The sequence below is a fragment of the Micropterus salmoides genome, unplaced genomic scaffold (assembly GCF_014851395.1).
Source record: "Micropterus salmoides isolate LMB-PRFRI ecotype aquatic unplaced genomic scaffold, ASM1485139v1 Ms_hic_scaffold_10, whole genome shotgun sequence".
NCBI classification, from domain to species: domain Eukaryota; kingdom Metazoa; phylum Chordata; class Actinopteri; order Centrarchiformes; family Centrarchidae; genus Micropterus; species Micropterus salmoides.
Window position 1 is genome coordinate 23,800,448 of NW_024040041.1, and position 12,807 is coordinate 23,813,254.

The window sequence follows — 12,807 nt, forward strand, 5'->3', positions numbered from 1 at the left end:
AAAGTCTGGCAGAATCCTGCATGCCCGCTGATAACATGGTTGGATTAAGGATGTTTAAGGGAAGTGAAAATTATTCATTTGAGATGGATGAAAGCTGCACTTGTCAAGTCTACCAGTCATGCACTTTATACATTTCATTTCCACTAGCCAGCATGCATAATTTCCCCTCAATGCAAATTTCTACACACTGAAAATTGTGAGCATATTTACCCCGCTCCCTTAACACATTCTCTGACACAGAAAATGGATCATCTCTATTGAACAGGGAACAAAACAATGCAATTTTGTTTGCAGAGGTTTGAGAATCTAATTTTGTGCAGGAAGATAAAGTCACAAGACTGTAGAATACAAACAATACTTTTCATTTGAAATCATGCCTGAATCAAAAAGAGACAATGTTTTGTTTCCCAACTCATCAGAATGACATCTATGGAAATAATTTTAGCACATACCCAATTATCTAAACAGACTTCATGTTTTGACTGTAATTACTGTTTTTTTAAGTCACAAAAGTCTCAGCCTCAGTGTTGGTCTAGGAGCCTTGTAACTGAGTATATGTACTGTATATGCATCTCTCTATACAAATATTATGATCTCTCTGATGAGAATTAAGTCTCCAGCCTGGATGGCCAATAAATTAGAGGCACGCTTCTCGTTTACTCATCAGAGCTAATGAGGCTGATAAAATTACCTCGAGGATCATAATTACAGGCTAGTGGCAGAGACTCTGGCAGAGACCGGAATAAGATGACACACACACACACAATTTAGATTATGTTGCAAGTGGCAGCATACAGCAGCTAACCTAAAACATCACAAAGCACTCACGTCTTTTTAATAGAATAACTAACAAATATCAGTGTGCACAAGGAAAGATTAAGCTTCCTGAATGAAAATGCATAAACAATTCAGCTAATGAGACTGATAGAAACCTATACTGATCGACATAATCACTTCTTTTTTTTTTTTTTTTTTCAAAATGTACAGGTTTGACATAATGTAAAGTGAACAATATTACAATTTCCACCTTTCTGTCAAAATGATTTTACCACCCTTTCATAAAGATTAAGCACTTCATGGGTAATGGCATATTTTAATGAACGATGGCAGCCTGGACACAAGAGCTCACCTCAGAGGATTCCATTTCATCACACATTCACAGGATGAATTGTTTTACTTATGAATATTAATGTCCCTCTAATTTGAGGCTGTTGTTAATGCTTGTCGCTAGGAGCTTGGCAAATCAGGTCCCATTCCTGTTAAAACCATGTATTAGACACCCCCCTGACACTAAGCCCTCGCCTTTGATTCTTAATTGCAGAAGTGCAAGCATTTGCAGTAGATGGGGCGCAAAGCTTTAATTAACTCTAATATCACACATTCAGTCTCGACTGTCACACACATCACGCATGGCATTTTGTACCAATATCATCCCCAACTCTGCTCAGCTAGAAAGACTGTTTCAAGTTCATGATCACAATTTCACGCATTTCAAAATGAGGGATATGTAGTTTATAAGTAGCTGCAAAATATTGACGCCAGAGAATTATCTTGATGCCATCCTTAAAAGTATTAAAAGCATACATTGATGCAGCTCAGTGATTACTGCACAACTTTAATGCAAAGGGGTTGCTGCATTGTATGGTTTCTTACTGATTTTTGGGCAGTCGTTTAATCAACAATCATTGGTGAAGCTTTATATGTGGGAAGAGGAGTGACAAAAAGTTCAAGGATGTGTTTGAATAGAAAGTGCCAAAGGAATCTAGTAAAGTAAATAATTCAACCTCTCGTACACACTAATCTTCAAAAGATTTATTGGACAACAGATTTCAAGTTTCAAATAATATAAATAGTGTAAAAGTACATACCATTCAATACAAACACTGCGAATGCCATTTTCACACATGACTGACTCCACATGTCGTTTGAACATTTTAATAGCTCAGGTACAGAGCATTTCCGATGCAGATATTAGTAAAGAGTAATGTTTAATTAAACCCGGTTTAAAGATAAAGAGCTCAATACAACCTATAGTTTATAAGCCTTCCCCGGCCATAAGCTACAGCTCTACCTAATCCTTTTCACATAACATTATTGCATCAGCACAGCTGAACATTTTTGCAGCATTTATAAAATTAGCAAAGAAATTAACTGTCCGTACTGTGGCAAATTGGATTTCCAAGTTCTTGCCTTGTGATATAGCATACCCAGGCTGCCACCTACAGTACAGTGTGAGAGGGGAACTGGAGTCTGCAACAAGGCAGTTCAACATGTGTGGCTCTCCATTTTACACTCCACAGCTATTCAAACTTAATTGTCAAGGCTTTTTTCTCCCGCTAATATCCTTACAGAAAATTTGTTAAAATCCATTATTAAATAAATACTGATATAATTTCATTTTGGATCAAGGCTGCTGAAGGATTACAGATTTATTCTGCTCATTCTTATTTGCATATGGAACAACCAGCGTTCCCTCTGTAATTTCTAAATCATGACAGTTTGTTTTTAACTCCCAGCATCCAATTTTTTTGACCCAGTGCAAGTTGATTTGCCAAAATAATTAATTTGATACCTCATTCCCATCGTTCATTAAATACACAGCATCTTCACATAACACAAACATATCCACAGATGATGGCATTTTTTGTGTGACAGTCTGCTACTGCGGCCTGATCAAGATAAGGAAAATGCTCGCAGCTGCATTTGCCATATAATTAAACATCACCATCTTTTTGAGAAAAAAAAAAAACCCTGAAAAACCATTGTGAAAAAAATGTGACATCCCATTATTGAAAAAGCAAAGACTGAATCATGAGCTATTTAGAAATTCTCACTTCACTTTAGTAACAGCAAACGAAGAACTGAAGGTGAATGTTGAACAAATAACATTTTAAGTGAACCTTTATTTTGAAATTTTCTGAAACAACAAAGACATGACTTGATTCATTATGGTTCCAAATTTGACATTGCGACATTTGCTCGTTAGATATAAAAACCTTAAATATTAAAAAAAAAACAAAAAAACATTAAAAATCTTAAAAGGAAGAATACTACAATAAGACAATAACTAAGTTCAGCATGAAAGTTTGAAAAACTGCCTTAGGGCTCATTCCACTCGTCTTTTACTTCTTCGCCTGAACAGTTTTGAGATGGAGGACTTCCTCTTATTTTTGTCTCTCTTTACTCCTATTCAACAAAAGCAGTTTGTATTTGTATGATGCATTCAAATTGGAAACTCTTAAGAAAAATCACTGATACAATACTTACCAAGATTTTGCATCATTTCATTCAACTGCTGATCCTCCTCCACTTCCCTGAAATTGTTGAGAAAACTCTAGTTAAGCATTTTGTTTGAATATCAAGTTGTTATATTACCAGTACTGTATTAGTGATTACTCCTGAAATGTTACCTTAGCCTGTCTTCATCCAGACCTTCCACAATCGCATTTCTGCCGTCCACAATCGCCATCAGCCTCTGCATCAACTTGTTCTCCCGCTGTTGCTCCTCTCTGGACTTTAAATGATCTGTGATACCAAGTTGACAGACTTGTACTGTAAAAACAAATTAAAATTTTTTTAAAAAAGCCGAATTTAAGAGTCTGATCTCTTACCCGGCTTCTCCAGCAGCCTGCGAAGTTCCCCCTCAACGCCTGGCTGCTGCTGTTCCAGCTCCTGAGTCCTGGCACTAAGATTTTCAATCAAAAAGCAAAACACTGATTTATTATATTATATTACATCTTTTGTAAACAATATTGAACAAATATATTTGGTTGGACAGCTAATAAGTTTGAATTATTCCTAGTGTTAAATAAGTGTACAGCAATAACAACAAATAACTTTATTCTCAGAGGAATACCATAGAGCTGTTAATATAAATCAAGTCAAACAGACTGTAGTAGAAACCTTTGAGGTAAACACTAAACAAATTAGATACAATAATTTATGAAAGGTAATTTAACAATAAGTAAAGCAAGTAGTACTCACATGTATACAAGCTCTGATTCCTTTCTAATGTGCATCTGCTTTTTTTGAATGAGATTGAACCAGTCAACCATCAGTGGGTCCATCAATATGTCCCCCTCTCCCTCTGAAAGACAGCACCAAATTTGACAAATATGTTCGTAATACACAATATATTATAAATTAGGTATACAATCTTCAACAATGGTCTAGTGGTGGTCTAGTGTATAAGCCCTGACGGTGGCATATTGGGTAAAAATGTACCACTGGCATTTTTGATCTGCTCTGGCTAACTCGTACACACACCTTAAGTTAATGACTTGTGAGTAAATGTAATCCCACAGTGATAAATTAAGTTCAGAGAAAGCGTTCAGACAGCAATTTTGGCACTGTGCTTTTCTTCTGTCAACTAATACAGTAACTGAAATTGAAGAGTGAGCTGTAGAATAATTCTGTTTTCACAGTATACATTTTACATCATCTTATTTAATATAACAATCAAGAAGCTTCTCATCCAGAATCATGGCTCATTTTATTTTCACCAGATCAACTCTTTGTTTTTAATATGACTGTAGAAATTACACAATAATACAATTAAGTGCAGTTTTGGGATAATTTGTCTGGTATGCAGCCAGTAGGGTGCAGGTTTGTTGAGAGGGACAGTGACTCACCTCCTGAGACTGTGTCAATGCTTCACTTAAGGGACTGTAGCAGCCAATAGTTGTGAGGATTTAGTGTTTTTCCTTTGACAAATGTGAAAGTAAACTGAATATTTTGGGGTTTTAGAGTTTTGCTGGTCACACAAAGCAAGCATTTTAAATGTCACAGGAAATTAAGAGAATTGCTCACAAATTTTCTAACATTTCATGGAGAAAAACAAATTAAATTGGCAATAAATTAAATTGGCAATAATTAATATTTAAAATAATCATTAGTGGCCCCAGCACTAGCATCTATAATATAATTCCATATCTAAATGCTACCCACAAACATTGTGTTAATATGCAGGGGATGTAGAGCAACACAGAAGGAATACACAATGAGGTACAGATTTGTCTGCATCACTTAATGATTTAGCAAATTTTTAATTTTCTTTTTTCTTTTTTTTTTTTTAAAGTGTATTTTGGATTTGCGTTGAAAAAATTAAAAAGGGTCAAATACTGAACACCCAAAGTATAGTGAAGCTTTTACAAAGACAGTGATTAATATATAAATCTAAAATGTTATGGCTGTTTATTTTCCTAAAGTAGTAATCATGGTTTAGGGATTCCTTTGGTCCACCACAGTATTATGACATATACTGCAGTTCAACACAGCATCTGCTTCACAGAGTCAGACTGGATCACCTGAGTAGGTGGATCAATAGATTTTTTTTACTGATATTTGCCAATCCCAATTAGTTACTACATAAACATACACAGTCAAAGCCACATTTACAACAAGGACTGATCAGGACAGGGACTGAGGACAAGGCACTCTACATCTTGCCACCATCAGAACAAACATGATTTTATTCTGAATTGAACTTGAGTGCCAGGGTTTAGTTTTTACGACGACAAATTCCAGTTGAGAAGTAGATGATCTCCTAGGAGGTGTGCAATTGATGTCAAATTCTGGCCAAGCGATTGCATGCTCAAGCTTCCTGGGTGGCGCGCAGAAAAAAAGTATGCAATCGACTAGAATATATATTACTATACCCAAGTCATGTTGACCTTGAGCAAAGCAATCAGGCCCCCTACTCCCACTACCTCAAAAGAGAAGCACCATCCCTGTGGGCTGTCTGTGCCTCTCACCTCATTTGGCTGCAGAAAAAGTAATAGAAATGGCGGGTAAATCCCCACACACGCCACGCTCCAGCTGACTGTGAGTGAATGTGTGTAGCAACCAGGACACAACTCTGCACCAGAGACACACTCACTGAAGCAGCAGTGGGATTCAGCAGTTTGCACAAACACAATCAAATATCAAAGTTTGCGATGAGGTTATTCACTGCATGAGAGCAAAATTGGAAATTGCATTAATAGCTTCTGCCTCAACACAAGTGAGTCTTTTTAGGGACTGTTTATTTTTCACCTTGCAGATTGTTTCTGGACACGTCAACATTCAATTTTATTTGAATGTGTAAACAGGGAAAGGAAGGAAGTTCAGGGGAAGAGCAGCAAGAAGAAAGTACCTTCCTCACAGCTGCGGAGTTTCTTTTCCAGCTCCACACCCTCCTTCTCCAACTGAGCCAAGTTTGTCTCAATATCATTCAGCTCCCCATCAATCTGCTCCACTGGAATATGATAAGACTTCACCTGATATAAAACAATATAACTTAAGAGTCAAGTATAGATAACTTTAATTTGAAAATTGTGACTTTGGCCCCTTAAAACATAAAGGTTGTCCTTTTTTTCCCTGGGAGTGTAATGAAAGCATATTTGTAGAGCTGTTAATTAATCTTTTAAGAGACTTAATGGAGGGAACTTACAGAGGATGACCTCATTTCAGTCCTGGAGGCGTTGGTGGGTGACAAATACTTTCCCTTTTTAGCACCTAAGAGGTAGATAAAATAGGATTAGATAGTCCTTTCATGGCAGCTTTTCAGAAAAGCATTGTCACATATGACTTCACCTGATTTATTTTCAGTGAAAAATGACTGCTCATATGAAATCAACAAGATGGACGAAGCCATGTATGTCTGGCTTTGATGATGATATTTTTAATGAACCTGACGGATTTCCGTGATTGGCTGGAGCAGTCGTTGAAGAGCTAATAGATTCCACAGCTGGTCGTCTGGGTGGGGATTTCACAGACAAGTAACTCCCATGTCTAAAACCTAAAATAAAGATAGTAAGGTTTACATGCTGTACATCTGCAGAAAGTTTAATCTACTAATGCATTTTCAGTTTTCTGCTAAGTGCAACAGCATGTCTGTTTGGGAATCAGTGCATGGGGATGTTGCTTTTTTAATTTTCTGCCATGCTAGTGGTGTGGAGGAATGGCAATGTCTGTCTGTGTTGGTCAGTCCACCACTTCGGTCCAGACTGAAATATCTCAACTTAAACATCTTAGTCAAGGTCAAGGTGTCTGTAGTACCCGAGGGTAAAATTTAGTTTAATATGTTTTTGAAGGTTTGCCATTAAACTTTGTACAAACATTTCATGGTCCGGCCCACAACTTCTACTGTTGTGGTTCACTCTCACTGAGTCGTTTTGGTACAGCAGACAATGTTTTTTGGCGAAAAAGTTCTAGAAACCTCACTGTACACCACCTGGTCAGCACCAAACAGCAAAGAGGCACAGTTACCGACTAGCTGGTCAACAAAGTGGAGCATTTAGCAAATAAAGAGCTAGATATTTCCCTCAGGAGTTCTGAAAGACCAAATGCAGAGCTTTAAAAAAAACACAGTAGTATATTTTTATATATTAAGTATTATGTGAGTATATTTCACATACAGACATAACATATACAGATAGTCATGTTACAGAGCTTGATTTTATGGGGAACTGCCAAGACAACCTCAAAAAAATGTTACAAGCACTATATTACATACCACAATGCACCTTATTGACTAGATTAAAGTGTTTATTCAAAAGTCTTATTATAATGTACAGAGTTGACTCACCCCAGTTTCCAGAGCCAAGCTGAGGTTTCTGGGAGGAGACTTCCCTAAAGTTTGCAGGATCAAACAGAGCAGAGCTAACCAGAGGTACTATAGGGGCTGGAGCCACAGCAGGCCTTGTTGTACTGATGAAAACATTAGAGGAAGTTGTGGACATGAATCCAGGCTTATGTTGCTCAGTAAAGACAGCATCTCTGTAAGAAAGACACAATGAAATTATAATTAAGTGTGTCACCATTTAAAAATGTTGTAAAAAGTACAGTGTTCATCCATCCAGATGTAATACACCCATAGGCTGAACATAAAGAATGAAAATATGAAGAAATAAAAGGCCTCACCTTTTTATTTTGTAATGATTAAAGAGTGGTGAAAACAATTGAGGAATCATCAGCGGGAATTTGAAATGAGAGAATCTAGTGTTTGGAGGAAAAGGCCTGGCCCTCCTTGGGGTTTAGGATGGAGGAGGTTAGGATGCGGGACAGAGCTAGCGGCTGCACTCTGAGTCAGTCAACATTAACAGAGATGGACGAAGCTCGAGGATTCTGCATTTTGGAGAGTGAATAAGCTGAATGGTCAGGGATGTTTTAACACAAATCTTTCAAGTCATTTTTATCCACCTGTGTGACCTTCCCACTACCAAGGTGAGTTATGAGGTTAGTAGGTAAATGATGATTGGAGGATACTTACTTTAGACTTAGCTCGGTTTTGAGAGGCTTGAGCTTTGATTGCCACTCGTAAACTTGATCTGCAGAAAAATGATTAAGACAGAAATAGTTAAGTGAATGAATACATTAATGATGGCAAAGAAAAGCTTAAAACTACTTCATCTGTCATATGAATCAACTTGGAATCATTCTTCATTTACTTACATTATCACTTTGCCTTTTATTTTTTCCATCTGCTTTAGCAATGAAGTGAGCACTCAAAGCAGTTCTTGTACACAGCAAACAAAAAGACTCCCTTGACTTTTTTGTGTCACCCATCTGATAATGAGCAGCTAATAATGAGTGCAGCTACTGGTTTCATTATCTAGTCTCTCATAATGCACTAAAGTCATTGTTCATCACCTATACATCTGTATTTAAAGACCCAATTGATGCTTTAATCTGTGCGTGAGACAAACATCCCTCAAATGGATAAATGCACAAACTCTGTAAATTTGCCAAGAGGTCATCTTGACATTCAAGACCAAGTCCGTGGTCAATATGGGGTCCATATTAGCAGGAAACATAATTACCTCCCTGATAGGGAGACTTTTATCAAAGATGATAGTATGATGACCATTTATATTAGAAACCAACGGTAATTGTGTTTCTGTCTGAAAAGCTACGTACTGTCAGGATGCTGCAGCCATGCATGCACATCCATCCAGAGAGAATGACAGTTCAACTATGAAAGTTCATTACAAGTGTGAGACAGAAATTAAAATGTCAGTATCCAACACTGAGCTAACATCATGCTAAATGCACTGGCTGTATAAATAGGGGGAAATGACAAAAGGTCTTTGTTTTCTATGAATGTGTTCTGAGACAAACAGAAAGAATTGGGGGGGGACAGGTGGGGGTTAGATGTTGGCTAGGTGTCAAATAATGGATCAAGAATGACTGAAATGAATTTAGTATCGCTTGCCTTTGGCAGTTGTGTTTACAGTTGTTGGCCTTGTGTATTCTTTGTTGATGGCCTTCAGACATGGTGCTTCCTTATTGTTTGTCTGGCTGGTGGAGGGCTGTCCTGCCCAGTTTCCTGCTGGGCCTTGGCTGCATTTATCCTCTCTCAAACCGGGGCTGTCAGCTGAACTTGGCTCATCTCCAAACCTGCAGAGAGAGAAAGCCCTCACCATCAGCCTTAATAACAAAAGTCATTACAAAACAATACAGAGTGGGAATGATTAGAAAAGGACAGTCTGTTTGTGGCCACAGAAAGTATACAGAGTGTAGTGCTCACCGTCTCTCTGCTGATCGGATGGTGAATGGGCGTTTGTTGTTGTTGTTGCAGTTTTCTTCAGCCAATTTCTTTCCAATGGTTGTCCTTGTTCTACTTTTATCATCATGACTCAGTGGGATCTTGGGCTTTCCTAAAACATTTGATGGCTCTGTGGGCTTCCTGGTACCTGTGGAGACCTCTGTGGCTGGTGGTGGAGCCTGGAAAAACCTCTGCCGGGCCGACTGAGTCTTCTGGGCTGAGGCCGTCCAGGACTGGGAAGGTGGCATAGGGCTGACTGGCTTCACAACAATGTTCAGTGGGGCTGACAAGACAGAAGAGGGGCGTGGTGCAAGCTGGGTCTGGCTGACACCATTTAATCGGCCAGCTGAACTGGCAGGTCCATTTTTGATTCCATGCGCGGCAGGGGAAGGTTTGCAATTGTTTTGGTGGGTGTTGCAGATAGAAGTGTCTGGATCTTTCCCAGGTTTGTGGCCTCCTGCATGAAGCACGCTGGAACATTCACTGCATCTGTTGGATGTTCATTAACATAAAATTATGAATGCAATAAACAGTACATGCCAGGAAAGTATTACTGAATATAAATGCAATTCTTACTTGAAACAGCTTCTGTGAAAGAGCTTGCCTTCCACAAAGTGCCTTTGAACCAGATGAACTTGACTCTTGCATGCAACACATTTGTTATTGAGAGTCCCATTTTTGTTGCCGTTTTCGGCCAGAACTGCCTTCTGTGAAAGAAAACAAAAGCTGAGGTAACGCTATGTCCAGAAAGGTATTACACATACCTTATTAACATTTACATAACCCACCGAGAAAAAAAGAAAAAGGTAATTTCTCCTTGTTCTTAACCAATTAAAAAAGTAATAGTGTACGACAAATATGGATTGTAACATAGCCATGAATATTTGATGATGCGTTCTGACATACTGACCTGAACAGCAGCGCTGGACAACTTGGGTGAGGCATGAGCAGCGAGAGTGGAAGGTAAACGATTCTCTATGGCAGTTTTAGACACAAAGGTTTTGGCAGCCACTGGGAGATTTTTCTTCTCTGATGGCTCCTCCTTGGAGCCCTCTGCTGGCCTTTTTACACCTCCCACTGAGGAAAAGTACAACATTATGAAATATCCCACTCTAGCACAGGAGAAAAAGCAATCTGTATGTTTAAATCTAAAAAAATAAATAAAAAAAAATAAGAAATATGTAAGAAACTCTGAATTAAAGAAAATCTTATTGGTTAGGAGGACGGACAACTCCGCCTTAGCTATACGGTTTCTAAGGTAATTTGAATCAGCCATGTTCTCACTGGGAGGCCGTCCTTTGAAGTAGTTGTAGTACTGGGAGACGTAGGTAAGAATGCTTAGCCTGTCTGGGATCCTTAAAGCCAACATGTCTTCTGCATCTAACAAAGCTGGGATCCCCAACTTCTCCTCTGCGACCTGAAAAGCCTTGACAGAAAAAACAAATAAACAGTTTAACAAACAGCCATCAACTCCTGCCAAGACAACATTTAATAGTAGTGTAAGATGAACCAAGTAAACAATTTAAAAACATGTTTGCCATATAAAAACATGGTATTCGCTGGGCACAGTAATGTCAGCTCCTACAATTACTGCATGTGTAAAAATGTCAAACAATACAATCTCCTTTAAATAGACGAGCAGGAGCCTGTGGCTCGGCCTAGAGAGGTCTAAAAAGGGCTGTATAATGACTAACACACTTCCTGTGAGCTCGAAGGGATAAGAAAAAGGATGGAGGGAAAAGAATATTGGGGCATTGTTTAGGATAAGCCTGGACATGTTCATTAAATTTAAAGTAAAGCCTTACTGAATACCAAGTCTGTCAATATAAAATAAGAGCACTGAAAGCTGAAAACTAAAGCTTGTTTTGCTACAAACACACAAAAAATATTTAATGTAACAACTTGTGAAATAACCAACTGTGGGAAACATGACACTATTCATGAAATATAGAAGGGTGTGAATTACCGCACTAGTCACATTCTCCTGTTTCAGTACAGGGACCATCTTCAACAATTAGGTGCATCAAACTAAAGCCTGGTCAAAACACACTATTCTCTGGTCACAAATCTGGTTTGAAGTTATTTTTCTTGCATAACTCTGTAGAAGTACACAACAACAGTGGCTTCAAGCGAACCGTCATCATGAGGAACGAGTGGCAGATGACAGCAAGCCTCATTCAAAATGAATAGCCAGGGAGCCTCTCCCCTGAGTTCAGGTTTGTTGCTGACACTGCCGGGATCATCCAAGACAACAAGGAAGTCTTACAGAGTGCACACTGTAGCACTTTGCAGGGCCTGTAATCCTCAGAGGAAGCTGGTAAAATGGAAGAATACTATATAATGAAGAGGGCCCAGCTATGCTACCCAGGTCATGTAGGGGTTAACAAAATAAATGAGGTCAACTGGACAGAGGAAGAACTCTGTTAAAATGTTAAAACAGCTAAATATTTAACCACTCTGCTGAATAAGTACAGAAATACAGTATGCTGCTGGCTGTGTCCATGTCTCTGAGGTTAATGAAGTGGATGTGCTGCTACATCACATTGTGTAGCTCCAGTATGAAGTCACTTGCACTCAATATGACAATAGGGTTCAACAACTTGACAACTTACCAGTCTGTTGTTCTCAAACACATCCTCCTTTCTGAGTGAGTCATAGTCTCTGAGAAAACAGAAATACAATAAACCGAGAGAGAAAGACAGAATTTATATTTATGAAGGAGTCATCTTTCTGATAACTTCCTGATAAGAAATAAAATGTTTACAACCAGAACTAACTAAAGACCACTGAAAAAACGTGTATAAAGTTTAGAGGAGAAAATCGAAAATCACTACTAGGTAGACTAAATAGTAGCCTACTAAAGACCAATAACTACACAATTATTGCAGTTTGGGATGGGACAGGCTACCCCAGGACATAAAACTTTCGTTAAAGCTAATATTGGGCTACTCATTCAAACTAAAGAAGTTCACCTAGATTATGACATTCTTTTCTAAGTAAAATACTTACATCAGGTCCGGTCTGTATTTGTGTATAAGCGCACAAAAAGCTAGTCCGTCCCTGAATGAAGTCGTCATGTTGGTGATGGCCACATCTCGGTAGCCATCACAATGCATTTTACACCACTGCTCCAAAGCCTTGATGGCAGCCATAGTCCCAGCGCGTCAGAGACACAGTGAACTCAGTAACGTTACAGACGAAGTGTGCAACAGGCAGAGGTTTCAATGTGGAGGAGCCGGAGGAAAGACAGATAAAAAAAAAAAAGTCTCTGTTCAGGATTT

General features: G+C 38.5%; 1 protein-coding gene across 2 annotated transcripts; it reads right to left on the reverse strand.

Annotated features, from left to right (window-relative positions):
- Window positions 1-1,797: 1,797 nt before the first annotated feature.
- On the reverse strand, window positions 1,798-12,798 carry micall2a (mical-like 2a). Of its 2 annotated transcripts, none has more exons than XM_038703791.1 (17): window positions 12,536-12,798; window positions 12,139-12,187; window positions 10,811-10,952; window positions 10,437-10,603; window positions 10,103-10,230; window positions 9,509-10,015; window positions 9,194-9,378; window positions 8,252-8,309; window positions 7,568-7,758; window positions 6,671-6,778; window positions 6,431-6,495; window positions 6,134-6,257; window positions 3,985-4,087; window positions 3,612-3,685; window positions 3,411-3,525; window positions 3,268-3,314; window positions 1,798-3,186 (listed from the first exon to the last, which is right to left on the reverse strand). In XM_038703791.1, exons 1-17 carry the CDS (start codon window positions 12,676-12,678, stop codon window positions 3,107-3,109), a joined length of 2,286 nt encoding a protein of 761 aa, XP_038559719.1. In that variant the 5' UTR covers window positions 12,679-12,798; the 3' UTR covers window positions 1,798-3,106. The 2 variants fall into 2 exon arrangements, with proteins under 2 accessions (XP_038559719.1, XP_038559708.1); XM_038703780.1 differs by having other exon boundaries at window positions 10,103-10,233.
- Window positions 12,799-12,807: the final 9 nt, after the last annotated feature.

Coding starts and splice junctions, on each gene's coding strand:
- micall2a (XM_038703780.1), bottom strand. CDS start 12,678: ATGGCTGCCATCAAGGCTTTGGAGCAGTGGTGTAAAATGCATTGTGAT. Junction 10,016..10,102: donor TTTCACAGAAGCTGTTTCAA/GTAAGAATTGCA, acceptor AACATCCAACAG/ATGCAGTGAATGTTCCAGCG. Junction 3,187..3,267: donor TGAAATGATGCAAAATCTTG/GTAAGTATTGTA, acceptor TTTGTTGAATAG/GAGTAAAGAGAGACAAAAAT.